The 27,019-nt window shown below is 32.5% G+C and overlaps 3 protein-coding genes across 3 annotated transcripts; 1 reads left to right on the top strand and 2 right to left on the bottom strand.

The window, feature by feature from the left end:
* Positions 1 to 4,926: 4,926 nt before the first annotated feature.
* Positions 4,927 to 7,311, top strand: LOC112767398 (14-3-3-like protein). The gene is made up of 4 exons (XM_025813259.3): positions 4,927 to 5,906; positions 6,294 to 6,416; positions 6,812 to 6,928; positions 7,021 to 7,311. Exons 1-4 carry the CDS (start codon positions 5,421 to 5,423, stop codon positions 7,072 to 7,074), a joined length of 780 nt encoding a protein of 259 aa, XP_025669044.1. The 5' UTR covers positions 4,927 to 5,420; the 3' UTR covers positions 7,075 to 7,311.
* A 9,685-nt stretch (positions 7,312 to 16,996) lies between these two features.
* Positions 16,997 to 19,744, bottom strand: LOC140180766 (uncharacterized). The gene is made up of 8 exons (XM_072222060.1): positions 19,626 to 19,744; positions 18,961 to 19,417; positions 18,742 to 18,888; positions 18,316 to 18,594; positions 17,765 to 17,851; positions 17,291 to 17,361; positions 17,178 to 17,243; positions 16,997 to 17,117 (listed from the first exon to the last, which is right to left on the bottom strand). Exons 1-8 carry the CDS (start codon positions 19,742 to 19,744, stop codon positions 16,997 to 16,999), a joined length of 1,347 nt encoding a protein of 448 aa, XP_072078161.1.
* A 3,578-nt stretch (positions 19,745 to 23,322) lies between these two features.
* LOC112764831 (VQ motif-containing protein 9) lies at positions 23,323 to 25,293 on the bottom strand. The gene has a single exon (XM_025810625.3). It carries the CDS (start codon positions 24,799 to 24,801, stop codon positions 23,737 to 23,739), a length of 1,065 nt encoding a protein of 354 aa, XP_025666410.1. The 5' UTR covers positions 24,802 to 25,293; the 3' UTR covers positions 23,323 to 23,736.
* Positions 25,294 to 27,019: the final 1,726 nt, after the last annotated feature.

Raw genomic sequence — 27,019 nt, forward strand, 5'->3', positions numbered from 1 at the left:
CAATAATTTTTAATTTCTTATACCTTTACAAAAAGAGTGAAGTTGAAATTCTGTGACTAGAAAATAGAATTTTTGACTAGTTATGACAAGATGATTATTTTTTTCTTTTTCTTTTATTTTATTTGTATGTGTGTGTAATTTGATTATGTAATTTGATTTTATTTGGACTAGTTGTAATTTGTATATCTGACTATCTGTACAAAGTGTATTTAAACATGTCACATATATATATTTGTAGGGAATTCACTTTGAAATGTCAAGTACCAACATGGATGTAATGGCACAAGATGTGGCAACAGAAGAACAACAACAAGAACCCCCAGTGGAAGCAACCACTAATTTTGTTTCAGATGAGTCCGCTTCGATTGAAAATAGCAACAAATCGAATGTGAAGAGTGTTTATTGGCAATACTTTAGTCGATTTCAAGAGGAAAAGACTGGAAGGCAAAATGCAACCATTGCAAATCTGTTCTTGGAGCCAATCCAAGAAATGGAACTATAAATTTGAAGAATCATGTGCTCCACTATTGTAAAAGGATCAAATTAGCAAATTCTAGGCAATCAACAATTGTGGATTCATTGTCTAAACATGCAAGGAGTGCTGCGGATGCCTTTGCATTTGATCTATCTTATACAAGAAGGTGTATTGTCAAGGCCATATGTATGCATGAGTACTCTTTATCTTTTGTGGAACATGTTGGAATGAAGGAAGTATATGCATCAATGCAACTAACTTTTAAGGTGCCTAGTCGAAACACAATCAAGAAGGACATTTTTGAAATGTATGAGTTGGAGAAGCTTAACATGACTAAGCTAATGGATGGAAATGATAGTCGAGTAGCAATTACAACCGACATGTGGACTTCCAACCAAGAAAAATGATACATAATTGTCACGGCACACTACATTTATAGTTCATGGATTTTGTAAATGCACGTATTAAGGTAAACTTCTAAATTATACTTCTAGTAATTGATATGACTTTTAATATTTTTTACTTGAAATTAATTTGTCTTTTAGATAATAATTGAAATATATTTTTGAACGATTTTCAGTTTTACTTATGTTCCCGCTCCTCATACGAGTGAAGTGCTCTCGAATGCATTAATGAAAGTTTTGTTAGAGTGGAACATAGATAGAAAATTGTCAACTATTACATTGGATAATTGCTCTACTAATGATGCTATGGTTGATGAGTTGTTGGGGCACTTACATTCAAAATATTTGTTGTTGGGGGGTTCCATGTTGCATATGCGTTATTTGTGCTCATATCTTGAACCTAATTGTGAAAGATGGCCTAAATTTGGTTAAGGAAAGTGTGAAAAAATTTGTGACAGTGTGGTGTATTGGACTTCAACCCCTAAAAGACATGAAACCTTTGTGAGTTGGTGTAGTAAGTCAAATGTTCAATTTATAAAAAAAATTAGCTCTTGGTTGTCCAACTAGATGGAACTCCACTTATGTGATGTTAGAGACTGCATGGTTGTATCGAAATGTGTTTCCTCGATTAAGACAAAAGGATCCTAATTACAAAAGTTTGCCAAGCAATGAGGAGTGGGACCTTGTTAAAGAAATTTGTGGTAAATTAAAGTTGTTTTATGATGTGACACAATTATTTTCTGGTACTCAAGTTCCAACAGCCAACATTTATTTTAACAAAGTATGTGATATAAATGTTGCCTTGAAAAAATGGTCTGCTTCTCCAAATTTACTGATTAGTAATATGGCATGTAGTATGAAGATAAAATTTGATAAGTATTGGGAAGAAATTCATGACATGATGGGTGTTGCTGTCATTCTAGATCCTAGGTATAAGCTTGCTAGGTTTGAGTATAAATTCTCAATGTTATGTCAAAATCAAGATGAGTGCTCAAGTAAGATTGAGAGGATCAAACAGATATGCTATGACTTGCTTTATGAGTACCAACAGAATCCGTCTAATTCAAGTAATGCATTTGAGGATTCTACACAAGAGCTACAGATGAATGCAGAGCAAGATGATGATGCTGCTTACCAGTTGTATATTAGACAAAAGAAGAAGAAAAATGGTTCATTTGTGAAGACTGAATTTGATCATTACATAGAGGAAGATGTTCATCATTTGAGTGCCGACTTTGATATTTTTGCTTAATGGAAGTGAATGGGGTTAGATTTCCAACACTTCAAAGAATTGCGAGAGATATATTTGCTATCCCTGTGTCTACTGTTGTTTCTGAGTCTTCTTTTAGCACAAGTAGTCGAGTAATTGCTCCTCATTGTGGCAGTTTTCATGAAGATATTGTGGAAGCTCTTATGTGTAATCAAAACTGGTTGTGGGCAGCATATCGTCAAAGAGGTTATTTATGATTTAACTTTTCTATTTGTTTATGGTAATGTTAAATTTATATATAGATTGATTAATAAATAAATTTATTATCTTTGATTTTTAGGTGGAAAACCTGATTATCAAATTGCAAATGATGATGATGCGGTATATGAAGTCATAAACTAGTGATGGTGTTGTTGCAACAAATGGAATGCTCATGGAGACATGAAATTAAATAATTTTATTTATGTTTATGTTATTTACTTAGACAAAGACTTTTATGTGTAATTTAATATTTGATGGTTATGTTGTGTATGAGATACTTGTATTATTTGTGGGATAATTTGTGTTGTTTGAATACTTGTATTATTTGAATGCTCATGGGATAACTTGTGTTATTTGATGGTTATGTTGTGTATGAGATACTTGTGTTATTTATGAGATATTTGTGTTATTATAATGTTTCTTTTTGTCAACCCGCGGGTAGAATTGGATACCGCGGATTGAGTACGGATAGGATTATGGTTGGATATTTCTCAACCTGCGAGTAGAATATGGTAGAGTAGGATTAATTGTTGGTTAAAAACTCAACCCGCAAGTAGGGTTAGGATTGGGTTCAAATCATACCTTACCCAACTCATTGCCACCCCTATTCTCAGCCACCTGCAGTCCTGCGCCATTGGTAAACTTCTAATCAAAATACGTATATGAATAGATTTTTAAATTTGTAGAGAATTAATTTAACCTATTAAATTTGGAGATATTGTAAAAGTGAAAATAAAAAAAAAAAGTAAAAAGCGTGGTTTAATAAAACTTGATTTTTTAAGAAAATAGTTTACTAAAATTAATTTTTTAAACATAACTTTTCAAATATTATAACGATTATATATGTTGGTAAAACAAAACAAAAAGTAACTTTTATTTCGATAAGTATTTTATTAAAATTAATTTTTTAAACATAACTTTTCAAATATTATAACGATTATGTTGGTAAAACAAAACAAAAAGAAACTTTTATTTCGATAAGTATAATTTACAAAAGTTTTATTTAATAAAATTGTTTTTAATTTATAAAATAACTCTAATATATATAAATATTTATCAATATATAAATTTGAATTAAACTCTTTAACCTTAAAAAAAATACAAATTAATTTAAAAAACAATTTTATAAATTTTTACAAAATTCTTAACAGAATGAGACATACGTATAGCTCTCCTTTGTCCTTTATGTCTGACTAATTTAATTTTATGCCTGTAATAATTGCTGACCTTATTATCATAATTAGCTATTTAGCCATATTTTTCACTATGGTTAACAGCTTAATACATAAGGCTAACTATATTTACACAAATTATTAAAACCTTTTTTAAAATTACTAATAATACAAATATTTTTAAAATTTGATTGAACTCTAACTTAAAAGCAATATATTATGGTATATTATACTTTCTAATAAAACAAAAAATTACTCTTTTATAATAAAAAATCACAAAAAAATATTATATACAATATATATACTCTCTATAAATTTAATAAAATTCATCACTTTTCACTTAATCTTATTCTGTACCCAAAAAATTTCTCTAATCTAATTACTTTAGAAAGTACAATGACATGATGTTGAGTTGAGCAGTGACCGGTTGGGGTGACAAGTCTAGCACTTTTTCACGTACGAGTCAACTACTGAATAGAATGACCCATGAACCGACCAACCCCCTTTCTTATTTCTTACTTCTATTTCTTCATTTTTTGTTCTCTTAAATTCTCACGTTTAAGAAGGACCTGTGGTGGAAGAAAAAAGTAAAAGTAAGGGAAAGTCGCAGAGAAAAAAGCGCTTTGCTTTATTCAGGGCTTAAGCAGTGGCCGGTGGAGAATCCAACCTCATAAATGGACCCATTAACCACACCACTTCGGCCCATTTTCTTTTTCCATCCCAAATTGATTATCATTCAATGGAATTCATGAACCCTTTTCGGTCGAAGTATATATTCAAATTAGTCTCAAATAAATTTTATATCAAATATTCTAATTTTAAATTTTTTTTTATTATTTTAAAAGTATCTGAAAACTACACTTATCAGATATATTGATTTCTCTATTATTTCAAATAAAATTTTGAATATGTATTTTTTAAATAAATAAATTTACAATAAATTATAGATAAAAATTTATATATAATTATTTTCATATAAAATTAATAATTAAAAATCGTTATAATTTTTACTTAAATTTTATTATTAGACAATAAAATCTTTGATAAATTTATAAGACAAATGAATCCTTATTTCAGTCGCACTAGTGTCGGAAAATTTAAAAATAATAAAAATTTATTGAAAATTAAAATATTTAATTTAATTTAAGAAAAAAACTAATTTGGATGTTTATTAAAATTTCAACTTCTTCAAACCAACCAAAACCGCCCAAGTGGAACTTCCATTGCCTTGGAAGGAGTTTGAAAGTAGTATTCAGCGGGACTGCCTTTCTTAAGCAGTTTCTTGTTTTTTTTTTTTTCTTAATTTTTTATTTATTTTTTTTTTAAGTCGCAAAAAAAAAAACCAACCAAAACCGAATACTATTCTTGGTTGTAGGATCCATCGTCACACAAAATTCACAATGACAGAAAAGACAATGGGTGCATGTCCAAAAAAAAAAAAAAAGGAGGATGACAGTGTGTGAGAGAAAGAAAGACTAACCTTTATCGCCCACACACAAGAAGAGGCATCAAAACCCCGTGTTTGCCAGCTGTCGCTTTTTTTTAAATTTTAAAAATATCAAAACCAGCGAAGAAATTCCAAATTTTAAAATGTCCAGGTAACCGACAATGGTGCAGAAAATAAAATAGTAATTAATCACACAATAAATACAAAAAATAAAACGATCCGACGGTTCATATCGCGTTTCAGAAACGGCCCCACCCACGCTTCCCAAAACGCAATTATCGGACGCAGCAGACTCAAAAACCACCCCTCTCACTTTCGCCTTCTCCGCGTTCTACCATCTCATCGCTCTCTATTTCATTTTCTCTCTCTAGAAACCAGATCTCTTCTCTCTCCCTCTCTCTCTCTCTTTCTCTCTTTCTCGCTCTTACGCTCACTCTCTAGGTTCGGAGAAATGGCGGCAGCACCATCGCCACGGGAGGAGAACGTATACATGGCGAAACTGGCGGAGCAGGCAGAGCGTTACGAGGAGATGGTTGAGTTCATGGAAAAGGTGTCAGCCGCCGCCGATAACGAGGAGCTGACGGTGGAGGAGAGGAACTTGCTCTCGGTGGCGTACAAGAACGTGATCGGAGCTAGGCGCGCGTCGTGGAGGATTATCTCTTCCATCGAGCAGAAGGAGGAGAGTCGCGGCAACGAGGACCACGTTGCGGTGATCCGTGACTACAGATCCAAGATCGAGTCGGAGCTCTCCAACATCTGCGACGGGATCTTGAAGCTCCTCGACACCCGCCTCATCCCCTCCGCCTCCTCCGGCGATTCCAAGGTCTTCTACCTTAAGATGAAGGGAGACTACCACCGGTATCTCGCCGAGTTTAAGACCGGCGCAGAGCGCAAGGAGGCCGCCGAGAGCACCCTCGCGGCTTACAAATCTGCTCAGGTATATCAGTTTTCTTGTTTCTGGTAGATCTCTGTTATATTTCGGTTCAGATCTGTTAGATTTTGTTAGCCAGATTTCAGATCTTAACCTTCTATTTTGTTGTGATTCTTCAAATCTGCACTCTTTCTCTTGGTTATTCTTGATACTCTGCGGTTACGCATGTTTGATTTTAAATATTTTAAATATTTTCGTCATCAGACATGGTTGCTAAAAATTTCCATGATTATTTGTGAAATATCTGTGTGATTATCCTTGTAAACAATTTTGAATTAGGAAATTTTGATGTGGCTTTTTTCTGTTTTATTTTATTTTGTTGTTACTTTGATGCATGTAATAAGTTTTACATGTGATTAGGTCTAATACTGTGTGCTTCTTTGTGTTGTTAAGGACATTGCTAACGCGGAGCTGCCACCAACTCACCCAATCAGGCTGGGTCTTGCTCTAAACTTCTCTGTGTTCTACTACGAAATCCTCAACTCTCCGGATCGTGCTTGCAACCTTGCAAAACAGGTTAGATTTTGCTAGATCCTTGTTATTTTACTGTTTACTTCTATCAGATGTTTCGATGGATTGCGATGGAAAGGGAAAAACTGTGGACTGGGCCCTTTTGCAGTGCCATCATCAACGGTTACTGTTTAGTGTTTTTTGAATAACTCAAATCAACCTGTCTATTTACCACTATGGCAAAATATTTATTGAGTTATTGCTAGGCAATAAATGTTTTGAAGTTCATTAAAAATAAAGCTAATAAATAATAAAATATTTGACAAGTCATATCCTCGTAATAGATGAGCGATCCCCTTCAAGCGTTAGAGAATAACTTCATGATTCGTCCTGATCTTGTAGTATATTGTTTATATACTCATGAACATGATGATGAATATTTTCACTTCTATATTCAATAGGCTTTTGATGAAGCCATTGCTGAATTGGACACACTTGGAGAGGAGTCTTACAAGGATAGCACTTTGATCATGCAACTCCTCCGTGATAACCTCACCCTGTGGACCTCTGACATGCAGGTATTGATTCGAACCCCCATATTATGTTTGTCTGTCACATCATTTCATGAGCTATGTATTGAACTTCTATTTGTTCTTTGTTATGGTTTCAGGATGATGGAGCAGATGAAATAAAAGAAGCTCCTAAACCAGATGAACAGCAGTAAACAAATTTTTACTGCTAATTAGAATTGAACTTCTCCTCTATATGTTTTTCAAAGGAGAAGCTGCTTGTTTGATCTCGTTTGGGTACTGAGATTTTAGGCATTCATGTCTGTTATGAATTATGGATGTATTGGGCTGTTTTTAGTTTGTCCTTCCTTTTTAAGTGTTTCTAAATTGCTTATTTTCTTGAGGACACCCAAGTTTTTATTACATGGAATGGAATTTTAAGATTCACTTCACCTCTAGAGAATTTGCCGCTGCTGACTTTTTCTTAGTCATTGTTCTCTTCGCCTATGTTCATATCCGAAACTACATACTCTGAATTAATTACTTAGCCGGTTAGCCCGAAGTCGCCGTCCAGACGAATAATTAACCCGAGATTACTGATTGTTTTTTACGTACGTACCGCATTCCTGTATTTTCTGTTGATTTGTGCCATTTCTTGATATTCATAATCATAAAATGCTCTGCGCTAAGGACAAACAATGAAACAAGCATAGGACGGCTTTGCTTGTTAGTGAGAAAGCTGAGACACATGTGGGACTGAATTCGTTGTCCTGATTGCAACAAACTGTTTCCTCTGCACCAAGTACGGCTTTGATAGCTCTATCCCTAATGTCACCGTCCTATTTTAACTTAAATCATATAAATAAAATGTTAAGAGGGACCTAAATAATGCGAGATAAACAAAAGAACCTGAAGCATGAACTTCAACAATCAATATAGATGTTAAGTCAAGCCTATTAAAAGTGAGAAACACCATCGGTCCATAGCAACACCATGAAACCACGCTGTCCCGGGAAGTATAATGGTAGTATAAACATGATTGGCGTGGAAGGATTTTGTGGAAGCCTGGATGGAAATGTGAAAAGGTGTTCGTAATTGGATCTATTTGGAACATATATGATGGTTATTGTTGGAGTTGTACCGAGGCCTATGACGCCTAAACTTATTATGGGAGTACTGAAGAAAAGTTACCTATTCAACTGTCATACTCACACAGTCCTCACATAGTCACATGTCTTTTCCAGTTGTCAAAATCGTCTTGATGCAATTTATTCACACGCTCCAGCCCAGTTTTATATTCATATTTTCCAGTAAAAAAATAATTAAATAAATTATTTTTTATTAATAAAATAAAAATTTGCTAAAAAAAGGCTTTTGCTAAGAATATTGCAAGTAAACAATTTTAATAAAAAGTGTAAATCAAACTTTTAAAGTTTTTATATATTAAATACATTGAAATTTTCATTTTTTTTTTTACTCTTTTATCCTATAACTTCTTAACATATTTTAGATAAATTCATAAAAATAACACGATCTAATGACTAAAATAAATAGATACTAAGAACTTTCATAGTACTTGTATAATTTACACACCAATTTTTTTTATTAATTAAAATCCTATTTAACATAAAAATTATTGCATGCAAAAGAGCTTAGATTCAAATGGATAATACAAAACGTATACATAGCTTTATTTTTCCTTCATTCTTTAAAATAGTTGGATGGTAATATTACAACTTTCTTTTCTATAATGGTCCCATGAACGTATAATGTAGGTAAATGAGTCAACGCTGATTAGGGGTGGCAATGGGGCGTTTGCCCTATCCGACTCCGTTTCGTCTTACAATAATTTGCATTTAATTTGTTCGCTTTTATTTGCGGATAATAAAAAGTTAAATCCTAGTTCATCTCATCTCTACTCGTTCTTATAATTATTAAAATTTAACAAATAAAATTAAATTTTAAAATGTATATAACTATCATTATATACATAACATAAATTAAAGTAAAAATTTAAATATAATACAATATTATTAATCATTTTACTAATTATATATATAAGGACAGGTTTAACTTAAATGCGATCCCGTCCCGTTCAAAAACCCACTTTGTTAAAAATTTATTCTGGTGCAGAAGCGAATAATTATCCACCCCAAACGAAAAGGGGCAGAATGGATACCTACAAATTCAGATAATGTTACCATTCTTGGTTATGGGAAAAAAAATTAGGAGCTACTCAAATGAAGATGCAAAAAACATCTTTTTATGAAGATGCTTTGTATAAAAGTGTGATTTATTAATTTGGCCACACTTCAAATAAAAACAACACTTTTATAACATATCAAAATCTAACCCTACAATCTATCATCTAAGGGTCAAAAAGAAAAATCATCACATGAAGACAATTATAATATCTTCATGGGAGTACCCACCAAAAAAATTTTGTGCCAAAATAGCTGGGAGTGGAGCTATTTGTGGTTTGATAGGTGCTGGATGTTAATTATATTTAAAATTTTTATTTTTTCTTTCCACCAAACATTAAATTACCCTTAGTTTTTTTTTTTTTTTTTTTTTTTTTTGTCTTTTTGCTGATCTATATAAAGTATTGGAAGCAATTTCCTTAATTTAAGACTGCTTTTAATATGTCAATAAAACATACAAGTATATCATAGTTATGCATTACTCCCATTGTCACCCAATATTAAAAAAATAAACCTTAATATCAAGTATATGCATTATGGTGTATTATTGATTCACTTGTCATGTAATTATTATTATTATTATTATTACTATTTTAGTTTTTAGATATTACGTATACTTATGTATATACAATTTTTTTTATCATAATAAGAATTTTGGTACTATTACAAAATTCTAACCGTTGTTTTAAGTAAATAGGAGTTTTATGTCACGATAATTTTTATAATGTTATATTTAATAGTATTTGTATAGTATTTTAGAGTGTTTGAAATTATTTTAGATAATTCTAAAATATTTTAAAATATTTTTGAAAGTTCTGAAAAATAATAAAAAATTCTAGAAAATTTTAAAAGGTTATAGAACATTTTAAAAAAGTGTGCGTATATGTAGAAGTATGAAAAGTGATATAGAATAATCTAAAAAAATTTAGAAATATGTGATAGATTAGATATTTGATAAAGATTCTGGACACTCGATCTAGACCATTAATTAGATTTAATTATAACTATCTATTAAGGAGGTGGATGGCTATAAATATGAGTGAAAATTTTGGTATTGGGTGTGTGAGTTATTTTAAAAAAAAAAAAATTGTGTAGTGAAATATTCTTGCTACCAAAACTTCTTTTCTCTTGTATTCATATTTTTTTTTGCTAAACATTGATGGTTAAACTTACTTGATCTTAGCTTAAGAGGTTAATTAAGTCCAAGTGCCAGTACAGTAGTGTTGGAATGTCTCCAAGGCCGTGACAACTTGACATCAGAACAAGGTTCGAGAGAAAACACAAGTGATTCGTGGTTAGGTTTCTAGTATGACAATTGAGCATGTTGAGACTCAAAGGAGAATAGATGCTGTTTCTTCTCAATGAAAAAGAAAAAAGATATATTCTTCAAGTGAACCTAAAGGTAAGGATTCTAATTTCTTCGAAGAGGGATTTTTTTTTTTTGTTGGAGAAGGTTCTATATCCTCTATAGATGTGTACCTTCAAATGATAGAACATATCAAGGAGACCATCAAAACTCATGTATTGAAAGAATTAGAAGCTTTGAAAGCATACTCCAAATATTCGTCGTCTCTCTTATAATGGTCGGTCGAGATTTTGCCTCCTTGAATAGTTTTAAGGAATTTTTAAGTTTCTCTTCTATTTAGAGCATGCTTTCCTTAAAAGCATTTAGTTCTTCTAACACGAGTCTTAAGGATCTCCTTGTAATGTTCTATCCTTTGAAAACGCATATCCATAGAGGATAGAACATTTTCCAACAAAAAAACACTCTCTACAAAAAAATTAAAGTCCTTACCTTTAGACTTATTTAAAGAATACGTGTTCTTCATTTTTCATTGAAAATGAATAATATCACTTTTCCTTTATGCTCCATAGTTATACTAGAAGTCATACCCACAAATCAATTGAGTTCTCTCTTGAACCATGCTCTGATGTCAAAGTGTCACCACTTTGAACACATTTCAATGCTACCGTGCTGACATTTGAACTTATTTAACCTTTAAATTAAAACCAAGTTAGTCTAATCATCAATATTTAACAAAAAAATTATGAATACAGCTGAACACAAAAAAAAAGAGATTTTGGTGAAAAGAATATTTCACTACACAAGTATTTATTATAAATAACTCATACAACTAATGCCAAAACTCTCACTTCTATTTATAACCAACCACCTCCTTAATTGACAATTATGGTTGAATCTAATCAAACAGTCTAAATCAAATGTATAAAATCTTCATTACAAATATCTAATCTATCGCATTTGTCTAAACTCTTCTAAATTATTCTATATCACTCTTCATATTTTTATATATATTCACATTTTTTTTATAATACTCTATGATATTTTAAAGTTTTTTAAAACTTTTTTAGAATTTTTCGAAACTTTTGAGATATTTTAGAATATTTTAAAATTCTATCTCAAATAATCTAGAATATTATACAAAACTATAAAATATAATATTCTAAAAGTTATAATGACACTTAGTTCTTTGAATATCAAAATACTTTTTATATATTCATATAATATTTAAATCATATAAAGTTTCTTTCTTTTGGCCAAATTATCATGCACGTGGCATGAATAAGTACGCGTTACGATGTAAATCTAACGTATATATAAACAATGCAAGCATAGAAGATTTCTTTAATGTAAAAGAAATTTGAATAATTAAATGAAAAATAAACATAATATTTTCTTTTTGTTTTGGGTTTTTCCATTTTGGTTCTCTTTATTACAAATACATTGAACCCATTTCCTTGACTAGATTTTCTAAAATAAAATTGATAGGAATGTGGGTGGAATATGGGTGGAATTGGAATCAGCATGATGTGTGTTTTATGGCGTGGAATGAAAAAAAAAAAAAAAAGTATCGATAAATTATACATAACATGGTACATGTGTGATGTGTCAGCAGTTTACAAAGAAATCGCAAACGCAAAAATAAAAAAATAAAAAAAATTCTCATTTTAAAACAATTTATGAAAAAAAATAAACAGATGAAAAAATTAATATGAAAAACAAAAAAAAAATCAATTTTTTATGCCAAACACACAAATTTTATGATGTAACATATAATTTTTTTAAGTTAAACACACAATTCTAAAGAGAAACATGAAATACAAATATAAACTATTTAACGATAAACACACAAATTTTTTTGAAAAAACATAAGAAGCAAGTATAAAAATTGATTTTATTAATGATAAAAGATTTTGTTATGATAAACAAAATTTTTTTTTAAGATAAACACATTTTTGAAGATATTTGAAGAGAAATATAGAAAGCAAACATAGAAATTTTTTACGGTTAATACAAATTCAAAATATTTATGTGTTATTTAAGTTACATTTTTATGTTTTTGATCTAAAATTTCTATGCTTTTCTTGTATTATTTAACTAAAAAATTTACACAATTTAAAATAATTTATGTACTACTCAATTAAAATTTATGTATTGTTCTTCTGCTTTATTCAACTAAAAATTCTGTAAGTTTAAAATATTTTATATATTTTTCAACTAAAACTTTTGTTTTTTTTGTGTTATTTTTGTGTTATGCTTTTATAATGTTAATTTAAAATGATTTATTTGAATAAAATATTTCATTAATAGTAGCAATTTGAACAAAACAGAAAGAAAATTAAAAGAGAGAGGCATTGGAAAGAAAGAGGAAAATTTTGGTGATAGAAGAAAGAAAGAAAAAAAAATCAACAAAAAAAGAAGAAAAAAGAAAAGAGAAGTTGAGAAAAAAATAACATTTAAAAAAAAAAAAGAAAGAAGAAGATGTAGAAAAGAAAAGGCGTGTATAAAAAACATAAAACTTTTAATTTTTAAAAATTTGGTTGAATTTAATTATAAAAATCGATTTGATCATTAATTTGAATAAATTTTATGAGTTTAGCCGTGTAGCTAAAATATGTTTTTGTGATAAATTCATTATTAATAAAATTTTTTAAATATTTTTATTTAATAATATAAAATAAATATATTAATAATTTAAATTTTTTATATTTTTAATTAAAATTTTATTAGTTTGTAAATTTAATACGTGTATAGATATACTCAAATTTTATTGGTGAATATATTGGTAACATGCTAATATAATATACTACTATGCTATTGATGGAAAAATATAAAAATGCGGATAACTTCTTTATGGCATAGCACTGATGAGTGCTTTTGACCAAACTTTAGATATGGAATTGAGCTCATTGGTTAGCATTCCGTCCAAATCAATGAAAATCGGAATTCGCATGATGCTCTTCCAATCACATCAGTGCCCTAGTAGAAGAGTAATGTCCAAATTATTTTTTTTTTCTTCCCTACGCATAAATTAGAACTTTTATTTTTGTATATTGGATTATGAGTGGTGAAGTCTTTAAAAGTGATCTAAATTAGGTGTTAAACGTTATTGTGGGTGTTTACAAAACGTCAGTGACGTTTTCACTTTATATAATTAAAATAATATTTTTTTTACAAAACGTCAATGACGTTTTCTCATTTTATAATTAAAAAATATTTTTTTACAAAACGTTGGTGACGTTTTGTTTTTTTATATTTAAAAAAATATTTGTTTTACAAAATGTTAGTGACGTTTTGTACTACCATCATAGCATTGTAAAATACCAAAATGAAATATTGTCGTATTTCACATTAAAATTATCCATATCTAAAAATTTTAGCCCATAAATTAGATACGAATACAACTATTGATAAGTTGGTATTTAATAGTTTTTACAGTGAGAAAAAAGTTTTTAAGCTTTTCCAAAAAGTTATTTAATAGAGGAATTATTTTGTTGAAATTTTGAATGATAAATAATTTATTTTTTATTTATTAATATTAATTTATCTAATATTCTAAAAGAACAAAGATTAATTTCTCTAAAAAAATAGTAGAAATCAATTTAAATTTTAAAGTATTGCCGTTAATAGAAACATTACTGAGTAGTCGAAGGATTTTTTTATTTAAATTAAATAAATATAATATTTATTAAAATAAATAAACATTGAAGAAATTATTAAAATATATCTTCAGTCACATTTTGAGTATTGAAGATCATTGTTCAAAATGGCCATATCTCGGGTGCACTGATCCCATGTTGTAATATGGTGTCTACGAATCATATTTCAAATGCAATCGTATATGAGTATAAGTATATCTTGGATACACTGCACCCGAGATACAAGCGTTTTCTAATTCGAATCAGTGCATTCGAGATAAGGGGAAATATCGAAATGCCCCCCTCAGCATTCGAGATATAGTTAAGATTATAATTAGGGTCTCAGCACCCAAGATATGTGTATTATTGTATAGATGTCTCTGTACTCAAGATATGTTGTAGAATAAGTCTATTTATAGAGACCATCCCAATACCTCTCCTCACACAATTCACAAACCATTCTTCTCTTTCTCTTCTTTTCGGTTTTGTTCTGATGGAGAATAATCAATTTTTCTTTGTGGTGGTTTATCCCAATGGGGCCGGTGGATGGTTGGTCACAGACTTCATATCGCGTTCGTCTGACCGAGCGTACATGCGACTGCGGCCTATTCCAGTCATTGCATTACCCATGTCGACACGCCCTGGCGGCATGTGCAACTACAAGTATTGAGTGGGGTCATTTCATGAACCCCGTGTACACGATGGTCTCTGTATTTAAGGTATACGAGAGGGAATTTCAGCCGATACCAGATGAAAAGATGTGGCCTTCATGGTAGGGTGCACGCCTAAAGCCCAACTCAGCCATGCGAAGGAAGGCATTGGGAAAGCCGATATCCACTCGGATCCGGATTGAGATAGATGCCATTGAACGTGCGGAGAAGAGATGTGGGCTCTGCCACAGAGAGGGCCACACCAGACGTGGGTGTCCCAATGCGCCTCACTCGGATCCATGACGACGCATGCAGTTTAGGGTTTAGGCCTTTTGGTTCTAATGTTGCCACTTTAATGTAGTGATTGTTATTAAATGTGTTTAATGTGTAATGAAGTATGATTTCTGTATAACTAGTTACTTTTATATTACAGGTCCATTTTTTATCTACAATGTTACAATATTTTTGTAAAAAAGGCATTCACTAAAATGGATAAACAAATAGAAGACGAGTCTGGTAATATCCTGGTAATTTTCCCTTATCTCAGATACATTGACCCGAATCAGAAAATGCGCGTATCTCGGGTACAATGTATCCAAAATATGCTTATGTTCATATTACAGTTACATCCGAGATATAATTTGCAAACATCCTACCACAGCACGGGATTAATGCACCGAGATATAACTGAAGATGTATTTTAATAATTTTTTTTATCTTTATTTATTTTGATAAATATTATATTTATTTAATTTAAATAAAAAAAATCGGTGGCCGAAAGGCTTTACTTCACTTATGCTTTAGACGAAAAAAGTGGAAATCAAGTAAGCAAGAACCCAGTCCAATAAAAAAAAAGGTGAGCAATAACAAGTACAAGAAATATTATAGAACTGAACAATGCATTACAGGAGCAAAATCTGTATACTAGTTTCATAAAACAAGTACATAATATATCTTCCGCATTGCAATTATTATGGCTCTAATCTACACAAAATATTATTTGAGAAACGTAAACTATGTCTTTGTTATTGGATGCTCTACTTAACTTTTGTGCTTAAATATAATGTCACTAATTGAGCTTTAAGTGGATAACCTTTCTACCAAGACGAGAGCTGAACCTTTCTGGATTGAATTATTGGTGAAACTTTTTTTATTATTAATAATAATTTCTTTGAGTTCGACTATCATAACACTGATAAAAATTGAGTTCAAATATCAGGATGATAGCTTGCTAAATGACCAACCCTATTTGTTTTATCAGTGATATTTGAAGACCGAACTCAGAAATTTAGATAATTAAAGAGCGTGTTTGGTTTGTATTTTTTTTTTTTTAATTTTATAAAAAGAAAAACAAAAAGTGAAAAAAAATGATTTTATTGTCTGTTTTTTTTTTTCTACACAAAATTTTAAAAATAAAAAATACTAAATATAAAAAAAAATGCAAACTAAATCACAATAGTATGTCAGAGAAACTCCAACACTTAGGACAATTTACGTTTAGCAATTAATTAAGGGGAATATTAGGGGGACAATGACTTTGTTGAACAATATGAACAACCACCAATCAAATAAAAACACACTACACCTCTAAATTAATCTTCTAAATTTTAATATTAAAATAACCATCCGTACACTAGTAAAATGAACATCCGATATATCTATTGTTTACATTGTTTAATATTTTCATTGTTTACCTATACTTTTCCATTAATTAATACCAAGAAAAAACTAAAAGGAAAAGAGCAAGGAATTCGTTAGTTTCTTTCAACCCAAAAAGCAGGATATTTCATCGTAATATCCAATCCCACCATTTGTCTTTAGAGCATTGACCATTTCCTTTGCAGAAGTTACTTTAACACCAAAAAAGGTCCAAAGGGGGTCACGTAATAGTGTAATACTTAATAAATATTATGGACAATATTCATTGGTGGGTGGTTTTTTTAATTTTCCTCACTGAGTCAGTCATCTGTGTTGGAGACTTGGAGATGCCGCCCAATAAATTTTCACTCCATTTTCTGAGAAATTTCGTTGAGATTACAGACTTTGGCAAACTTTTCAAAAAAGTGTTTTGAGTTTTTAAAAAGCATAATTTTTTTTTTTAAAACCAAAAGTTCAATACAACAAGGTGGAGCAGTTAGAAAGTACCAAGTTATTAGGTAACAAATAGAAAATTAAATTGTAGTAATTTTAACATTGTCATCAACAACTAGAAGGATCAAAATCAGCTCACTATTTGTAGCTCATAATCAACTTGTTGATAACTTCTACAACATCTGCTTCTTGATTTTTGAATATCCTGCTATTTCTTTCCAACCAAGTATTTCAGATGATAGCACAAAAACTAATCAACCACCTATTGTGTTCATTGTTTCTAGCAGGAGCTCATGTCCAACTCTCGAAGTGTTGCTTAATTGTTCCTGGAACAAACCATAGTTTCTTATAGGCGAACAATCAAGAACATCACACCTGCCAAGTAAATTCACAACAAAAAACAAATGGTAATCATTTTCAGAATCCTTTTTATACAACACACAATCAGTATCATTTTGATCAATAATGCCAAATCTGCTTAATCTGTCCTTAATATTGACCCTGCCAATTAACACAAACCAGGTGAACAACTCAACTCTTTGTGGAACCAACCCCCTCCAAATAGAACAAGTGAAGCGATAACTGAAAATGTTCTCCAGGAGTGTTCAGCCTGCAAAACCTGCACAAAGGAATTAGTAGAATAAATGTCTGATCTATCAAATTTTCACACTATCTTGTCCTCTCGAATGCTAAATTGACAGATTGTGCACCCCATAAAGCTGATTCACTAATTTCAACTCCCATTGGAACAGTTTCCTTCTCCATTGAAAATTTCATATCTACTCTAACCCATCTCAGAACTCACAATCCTTAATTACAGATCCCTTTTGGTTTGAAACTGAGAAAAACCATGGAAAAATGTCTTTCAGCACACCACAAGCCAGCCAATTATCTTCCTAGAATCAAATTCTTCTTCCATCCTCTATCTCCAAAGACAATCCTCTAACTATCTTATCCATCACTTGCTGATCTTTTATCTGTAGCTAACAAATATTCTTCCATGGACCTCCTCTTTTAGGTACAGGCTGACCAGAAAATGGAATATTTGGGTTCATGTCATTGTAAGGCAACACAATTTTCTTCCATAATGAACCATCTTCTTTCGAAAACTACCACCACCACTTAAATAACAGTGCTACATTCAGAACTACTGCATCACTCACTCCCAACCCTCTTAGCTGTTTTGGAGTTTGCACAATTTTTCACTTCACCAAAGGTACCCCGTGCTTGCCATCCTCTCCACTCCATAAGAACCTCCTCTGCAAGGAGATCAACTTCTCTACTACTACTCTGGGCATCTTATATAAATTGAAGTAGTAAATTGGCAGGCTATTCAGAATTATCTACCCACTCATACTCACAATTAACCGAAATCAAACTAGATTTATCAAAATTAATACTCAAGCCTGACATCATCTCAAAACACCACAGAAGCCGCTTGTAGTTCCTGACAGTCTCCTCTTTCTGTGGGCAAAATAGTATGGTGTTGTTTGCAAATTACGTGGGACAACTCAATATTGTTCTTACCAACCAACAGAGGAGCAATCTTTCCATTCCTTACTGCCTCTCTTACCATCCTATAAAGGACATCAGCAACAAGAACAAATAAGAATGGAGAAAGAGGATCACCTTGCCTTAAGCCCCGTTCCATCTTAAAGGACTTAGAAGGCGACCCATTTATCAAAACCAACATCGACGCCATGCAAATACATTCCTTAATCCACCCTCTCCATCTTTGTCCAAACGCCATCTTCTGAAGTACAATATCCACAAAAGTCCACTTCACTCTATCATAAGCTTTTTGAAAATCCAGCTTGATTATTGCCAACCTCTTCTTACTCGTCTTCAACCACTACACCGTCTCACATGCAATCAAAGTATCATCATGTATCTTCCTACCGTTCACAAAAGTACTCTAAGTCTCTCCTACTAATCCTGGCATCACCCTCTGCATTCTCCGAACTAGCACATTCGATATGACCTTATACACACATCTGACCATGCTAATTAGCCAAAGATCTTTGATCTCCCTACCTTCAACAAATTTCGGAGCCAGCACCACCCAAGTAACATTAGAATCTCTTGGTAACTCTGTTGACTGAAAGAAATCTATGACAGCCTTAGTGAAGTCAGACCCAATTTCTTCCTAACACTTAATGAAGTTTATATTGTAGCCATCACACCCAGGCGCCATTGACGACTCGCAATCCCACACTACATCTTTTATTTCTTCAATCGAAGGCATCCTCTCTAACTCTGCAGACTCCTCTTCATGTATCTTATTAACTAGCCCATCACGGAAGCCTATCAAATGTGACGCTTCCTGATGATACAAGTTCTTGCAAAAATCTCTTATGGCGAGTTTGATCCTGGCTTGATTCCTCACCACCCTTCCATTTATCACTAAGGCATCGATGTGATTGCTCCGTCTTCTAGCTGAGGCTAAATATCTAGTCTTCTTATCCATGTGTTTAGCATGTCGAGACCTTGACATCTGCTTCCAATAATTCTCCTTCCTGACATACCATTTCTTGCAAACACTAACAAGGGCCCTCCTTGCCTCTATAGTTGCATCATAGCATCCATTACTAACCAACTCATCTACCTTCCAGATTTCATCCTCCAGCTTGTTTATCCTCAATTCAATATCATCAAACTTCTCCTTATGCCATCTCCTGAACCATATCGTTAAAGCCTTCAGTTTTTTCAGTAAAATGAACATCTTCTAACCCTCTCCATTTCTCATTTACCATTCTGAGAAAACCATCATGCGTGAACCAAGAATCTAAACTTCGGAACGACCTTGGCCCCCCTCGCACTCTACTATCCTCCACTATCAACGGACAATGATCCGATAAACCTCTCTGCCCACCTTTAAGTCACGTCTCAGGAAACTCTTCAACCCATTCCACGCTAACCAACACCCGATCAATACGACTGCATGATTGGCCCCTAAACCAAGTAAACTTACGATCATTCAACTCTAAATCTACAAGCTCCATATCCTGTATCTATCTTCTAAAATCTTTCGCTGCTGCTGTTAATGTACTGGCTCCTTTTCTCTCATCCACTGTCACAACCTCATTAAAGTCACCCATGTAGCAAATTGGGACTTGACATAACCCAGGGATAAAGCTCAACTCTTCCCACACAGTCAGTTTGTCCTCTCTGGCATGTGTACTGTACACCAAGCAAAACACACAATTGAAACTATTATTCGTCAACACTCATTCCACACACAACCATCTCTTCCCTTTATAACAATTACTCGACTTAAAACATCATGTCGTCCCACATCAACAATAAACCCCCCAAAAGCACCTTCCGATCCCACAAATTTCCAACTCACTGCATCATTCTCTCAAATTTGCACTACATCAAACCTAGTCACTACCTGTTTCTTTGTTTCTATCAATCTTAACATGTTTACCTTATTTTTTCTCTTAAAATTTTTTACCATTCCCAACTTTTCAACACTTCTATACCCCTCACATTCCAATAATTGTAAATCATTTAAGTATTGTATTATACACCTTATTATTTCGATTTTTAGGATAACTCCTTCTTGCTTTCTCCTTTTGTTTTGCTTGCCTCCTTTTCTGTGCATTCGCTTCATTTTGAGTTTGAAGAATAGCCATAATCGTCATTTAAAAAACATAATTATTTTATTTAATATTTGATAAATAAAAGATTATGTGTTTGAGCTTTTAATTTTGAAATGTAATATATATATATATATATATATATATATACTCTTTATTATACTTTATATTTATTAAATAATTTTATCAAACACAATATTTATAGTTTGTATTTATTAAAAGTTATTTTTATTTTTATTTATCAAATATAATTACTATAAATGTTAAAAATTATTTTTTTAAAAAGCTAATTTTAACAAATTATTTTTAAAAAGCCAAAAATTTATCAAATCGAAACTTAACCTTAAAATGTAATATTATCAATATAAGAAAATTTTATACCTTTATTTAATTATACATAAAAAAAATTATATTAAAAATATTTTGTTTAACTATTCATTTTTTTTTTTGAAAAATAATTTTAATACATCTATGGTTTAAAACATTTTATGTGATTATTAGTTCAACCACAAAAAACTGATGAGAAACTATATATGAAAAGTGAATAACCAATAGACACGTTGCACTATTTACATTGGACTTAGTTTTGGTCAGAGTAGAGGGCCTATTGCCCAAATGAAGAAAAGAAACTGAAGAAGGCAACAGAGACTACTAATACAAACCACATGTGCCTGAATTCGAAATTTCGAATCGCCAATAACTTCTCTCATACCTTCAGAAGAGGAATGGATCCTCTCACAATTTTTTTTAATTGAAAAAATAAAATATGACCTCTCACCCTATATTTTGGATGGAAAATTGGAACCGAGGCTTACTTTTTGGGACGTTCCGCCGAAGGAGGTAGCCATGCCCATGAGCACCTTCCCTCTGGGCCTGTGGCCCCATCCTTTCCTCTGGGCCTATGACCCCATCATATACCCAAAAAAAAAAGGGCCTCCACCCTCCATGTAAAAAATCCTTTTTTTTTCGGTTAATATAACATCTTTGAATCATGCATGCCTTAGATTTGGAAAATTATTAAAGGGATAAGAGAATTTTACGCATCACTCTTATTGTATTAAACTAAATTTATTCCTTAATTCTCAGTCTTAATCTTAAATTTTACTATTCCTTTTTTTTTTGGTACATGAAGGGGCATTAAGCCCGAAGGTTATAGGACAAAAGAAGAAAAGATAACCCTCAGGACGTGGTGTAACTTCCCCTACAAGAAGGAAAGTAACCACTTCTCTATAATATCCCATCAAATCAAGTATTTCTCAATCCTAATTTATTTAAACCTGTTTAAAATTTTTGTGAACTTAAATATCAGAATCTCTTACATATACCTCTCGTTCGGAGCTAACCTGAAAGCACATTCAAGACTGTCACCGCCACCTCCCACCTCTTACTTTCAAGCTCAGAACCCTTTACAGCTTTGGAACACTTATATTCCCACGATGTCTTTTTATTTTTTGGGTCAGTATTCCCACGATGTCTAAACAACATGGCAAAACAACTTTTTTTAATGGTATCACAACCAAAAGATTTTTATTCCTAAAAACCTCACGAGTCTCATGCACAAGCCCTGGAATAAACACGTATACCATAGAGTTGGAAGAGGCTTTCTTATCTTTTTAAAATATAATATTCAACGTTGTTTGTTAATGTACATGCCAATCCAAAATCCGAATTTTAAGGTCAGAATAGAACCATCTAAAGTGATAACAAAGTAATCCAAAAAGATGCTATCTACGTGAATTACAGGGGAATGCTGATTCTCAATGAAACTTTGACTTTCAACTGATTCCAAGGCAATTTTCCTCTACACCCTAAACCTAACCATCATTCTCTAAACTTCAACATTGCACCTAAGACAATAGCTATAACATCCAAATGAAACAAGAATTAGGGACTCTTTACACTGCTCATCCAATTTAATCACTATACCAGTTCAATTAGTTTTTGTATGCATTTTCAATTTCATTTTCTCCATTGCAACGGAAAATTTGAGGAACAAGGAACAATCCAAAATGAAGCAAAGAAAGCTCTACACAGTAATCAGTTATCATGAGTTTAACCCACTCTTGGGTTGAGTTAACATAAAATTTATCAGTGCTTTCAAACTGTCATTGTACCCACTTAACTTGAACTCCACATCCATACTACATCACATAACTTTATACATGAGTAATCAAATAAACTCAGAAGCAAATAGATTGAGAACTTTCCACCATGAAAACTTCATCCAAAAGGCTAAGTTCAAAGAGCAAGAATCACAACCAATATACCCAAATAAACCTACGATTATATTTCGCATCTCTCCTCAAATATGAAGAGAAACTTCATTAGCATTAGACAATAACAAGGATGTACCCCAGAAAGTCTCTCATGTCCAGCAAGTACCTTAAAATGTGCAAAGCATCATAAATGGATATAATAATCATCCAAGCTTTACCAGTGCATTATATATGCATATGACAATCATCTAAAAGTGAATAGTGGAATATAAATAAATGAATCCAACAATCATCTATAAGTAGCCATGCATTATAGAGCATAAAGCACTAAAAGAATGCCCATGTAATATAGTGAAATCTCTACAAGGTAGAGCCATTGGCATTCTCCAACAACACCAACAAAGACATTTCTTTAACCATGATTCCAATGGAAGAATTTCAAACCAAATTTTCTTCACCGTAACATTTCCAAGGAGCAAGACTGCTCCCTAAGACATTCACCGCAAAACTGGTCAACTATTTCTAATTCAAGACCATTGAGGCTTCCAGATGCAGCACTGCAAGACCACAACCCCTTAAAAAAGAAGGTAGGGGACCATTATCTCAAAACCAACTAATTCAAGCCAGAAAATGTTGCTAATATAGCTAGACTGACAAACAGCAAAGAAATAGCAATATCTACATTAGTACATTACAAGACAATTACATATTCAACTAAATGAAATAGAAGATTAAAAAAAGCAAAAAAACATAAAAAAGACATCATAAAAAGAGAAATGTTGAAGGCAACGATAAAAGGTTTTTACATTTAAAAAAAAAAGAAAAAAAGAAAGAAAGAAAGGCATGATCGAACTATATTTGTATAGACCTAATTTCTCCTGATTCCCCCCAAATATCCAAATATCCCTAAAAAAACCATAGATAAATGCAAAATTGTTCCTTTCTCATGTCTTTGATATCCCATTTACAGAAAATAAAATAAAGCAAAGTAAATTAAGAAGTAGCAGTAGACTAGTTTAAGTCCAACCACCACAAATTGAATAAACCGTCATTGCCGCCACCACTGCCTCCTAAAACCATTTACAGAACCAACAAAAGAACCAATCCTATAACCTGAATCTCGAAAGCCATCATCAACATCATATTCTGGCCATTGCCCATTGCTTCTTACCTACCTCAAAGACCTCTCCACCTAGGGCTCGGAACAGGCACGGTTGGTGAAAGGGGAAGCTGCGGAAACCCTAATTGACCTGAATTTGGGGAAAATAGTAGACCCGGAGATAACAGAGGGTAAGAGGAAAGGCCGAACGGTGAATTCAAGCATCCAAATGGTGAAGGAGGAGATGGAAACGGAAATTGCGCCTGCGATGTGACCGTTGGCTGCGGCTGCGGATGCGGTTGCGGTGGTGCCGGCGCTTCCGAGGGAACCACCGCCTGATGCGTCAATGGAATCTGCTGCGGTGGTGGCTGGGATTCTTGCTCCGACGCAACCTGAGGCTGAGGCTTTGACTGTGGTTGTGGCTGAGACTGCGACTGAGGTTGATGCTGAGATTGGGGTTGCGGTTGCGGTGGATTGAAGCTGTTCCAGCGTGGCGAGACCAAAGGTTGCAACGGCGAAAACCCTGAGAACTGCTTCGAGCTTTGGTCCACGTTGTTACCGTGAAGATACCTTAGGTAGGCGGAAACAGGGGACTCAGCGGCAGCGTGGACAGCAGGCAACGGCGGAAGAGGAGAGAGAGGCGGCGCTGCTGGCCTGCCGAAGCCAGAAAAGCCTCCAAGGCCAGCAGCGTTGACGGCGGGCTGTGGAGGCGGCATCTGATGGGGGCGAAGCATAGAGGGCGGGCGGTTAGCAATCTGAGGAAGCGGAGGAGGGCGGATCCTCTGGAGACGGGAGCTCGGGGGCCTGGGCTGGTGAATGGGGGGAGGGGTGGAGATTCTTTCATGGGCCGGTGAGCCCGTGAGCTTCTGGACAACATCCCTGAAGTCGTTCTTGTTGATGTTGTAGACTGGTGGCTGGTGCTGCAGGTTCTGATGCTGCGACGACAGTTGAAGGCTGTTGTTGTTGGCGTTGGTGGTTGGGTTTTGATTCTGGTGGGCTTCGAAGGGGTTGGGCTTTTTAGTGACGGTGGTGCTGGTGGTGGCGGGTTTAGAGATCTTTTGAGAGAGCTTGTTGAGTTGCCTCAGGTAGTTGTCTCTGCTTGTGCTGTTACTTTGAGGTGCTGCTGCTTCTGCACTATCCATTTCCCACAACGACGCCACTCTTCTCTTCTCGCAAGATCTAAATGTTGTGACTTCTCTTTCTTTTCTTTCTTTGCTCTTATCACACGCCCACACTATGAGAGACTAGGGACCCCAAAACTCTACACTCTTTCAATATTAATATTCTCTATATATACTTCTTTTTCCTTCAATAATTTTCTCTTAATTAATTAATATGAAAACCGACTCAGAGATAAATGTTGCAAGATGTGGATACTGAATAACTTTGAAAATGGTTGGGGAAAAAAAAGATGGAATATGTCTCTGTCTATTTGGTGCTTCTGTTCTTTCACTGCTTTTAATAATTAATATTGTGCAAGGTTGTTTTATTTTTATTTATTTATTTTATCTTTTAGAAAGGCTTGAAAGAAGAGAACAGGACAGAATGGCACAAAAGAAGGGAACTAGCGAAGCCATTCCCTTCTCTCTTCTTTCATTTTCTCCCCCTCCTTTTTCCGCTACTACTCTTATATCATCATGTGTATCTTATCTCCTACTAATAATTCTTATATTAATTGCCTAACGTCACACTACACTCGGTGCTATGCTATGTGTCATAGACTCGTAACTCCAGTGAGACAAAAGCTGAATATTACCAAAATAAAAAATAAAAAAATCTCATCCAATTATTCTCGCTATCATAACCTTCGCTAAAACTAAAAAGGATTGCTTGATGAGTATTGTTTTTCAGAAATGTAACATTTAGTTATTAAATTACTAGCAGTATAGTAAGTAGTAGAGGGAGGGGACGATTCAATCATTCACGTGGAGTGTTTGGGTCAAAGTCACTGTTTTGGGTCAAACCTGTTAAGGATGCCTTCGGCTTTTGGCAGTGACCGGTTCGGCCACGACACAGAATCTTAAATCAGCTTATACCCATTGCCCAGCACGAGAATGATGGCTCCACCCAAAAATAGAAAACACGAATATGGCCCTCATACACCCAAACCCAGAATCAACCAAGCCTTTACTATTTTTCACATTAATTTAGTTATAATAAGTGTCTTACTAAAGAAGTAAAGAGAGGGATACTTACTCAACCAACAAAAATAGAGATTACTACTCGTAAATTTTAAAAACAAAAATGTTACGTAATCTTTAAAATTCAGTTTTTTATCGGTCTTTTTAAAATTTATTATTATTTAATTATTTTAAATATCTATTTTTATGTATTAGTTGTTTAAAAACTTAAAAAAGTTACTTATATTTTTTTGTAAAGACTGAATGAAAGATAATATTTAAAAAATATTTAATTATACTGATTTAAAAAGTCTTGCCGAAATTCCCACATTTATTAGAAAAGAAGTTTATGTTTTGTATTTTTTTTCCTTCGTACTAATTTCTTTTAGAATAATTCTTAAAACATTTTTTATCAATTAAGGATATTATATTTTTGTTAATTAAATAAATTTTAATTCTTTATATATTATATTTTATGTCAGTAATTCAAATTTAATATTTAGTATTTAAAATTTAAGATGTATTTTTTTTTTAAATTTTTAATAACAAATTAATTTTTAAAAAATAATGTACTCTTTACTTTCTCAAAACTATTAATATTTGCCTTAATTCTTGCCAAAAGAATTAATTTATCACATTCCTTTAACGAGTGAAGACCTATTATATTAGTCTTATTCATAAATTAGTAGATTAGTAGTTTTTTTAAAAACATGGAAAGATGATTTATGGTTAATTGTTTAGTATATTGTTTTAGATGTTCTGTTTGAATTATTCAAATGTATTCCTTGAAATATAATTTGATAATTGACTTCAGAATAATAAAAAAGATATTAAATTACTAACGAACCGAATGAAGATAATACAAGATATTTCATATAAAAAGAGCAATAGAGTTATGCGTCTAATTTTTTTTAAATTAATTCTTTAACTAAGTTACAATGTATTTTTTCTTGAAATATAGTATATATGCCCTCTACTCCTTTTTTTTGTTTCGTTATTTTCTTTTACACCCTTCTTCTTATTATTCTTTTTATATGCGCTTTTTTTTTACTATATCTATAATTTTAAGTATTATGTACAAAATTTGTTATATTATGTATAAAAATTTATGTGGTATATAACAAAATTTTTATGTTAAAGAAGTGTGAAGTTAAAGAACCACGAATGCAAAAATTTTTTATTGAATTTGTATTAATTTGATTGGACTTAATTACTAAAAAAGCTTGTTCTGTAGCATTGC

Source organism: Arachis hypogaea, chromosome 17, assembly GCF_003086295.3.
Source record: "Arachis hypogaea cultivar Tifrunner chromosome 17, arahy.Tifrunner.gnm2.J5K5, whole genome shotgun sequence".
NCBI lineage: Eukaryota > Viridiplantae > Streptophyta > Magnoliopsida > Fabales > Fabaceae > Arachis > Arachis hypogaea.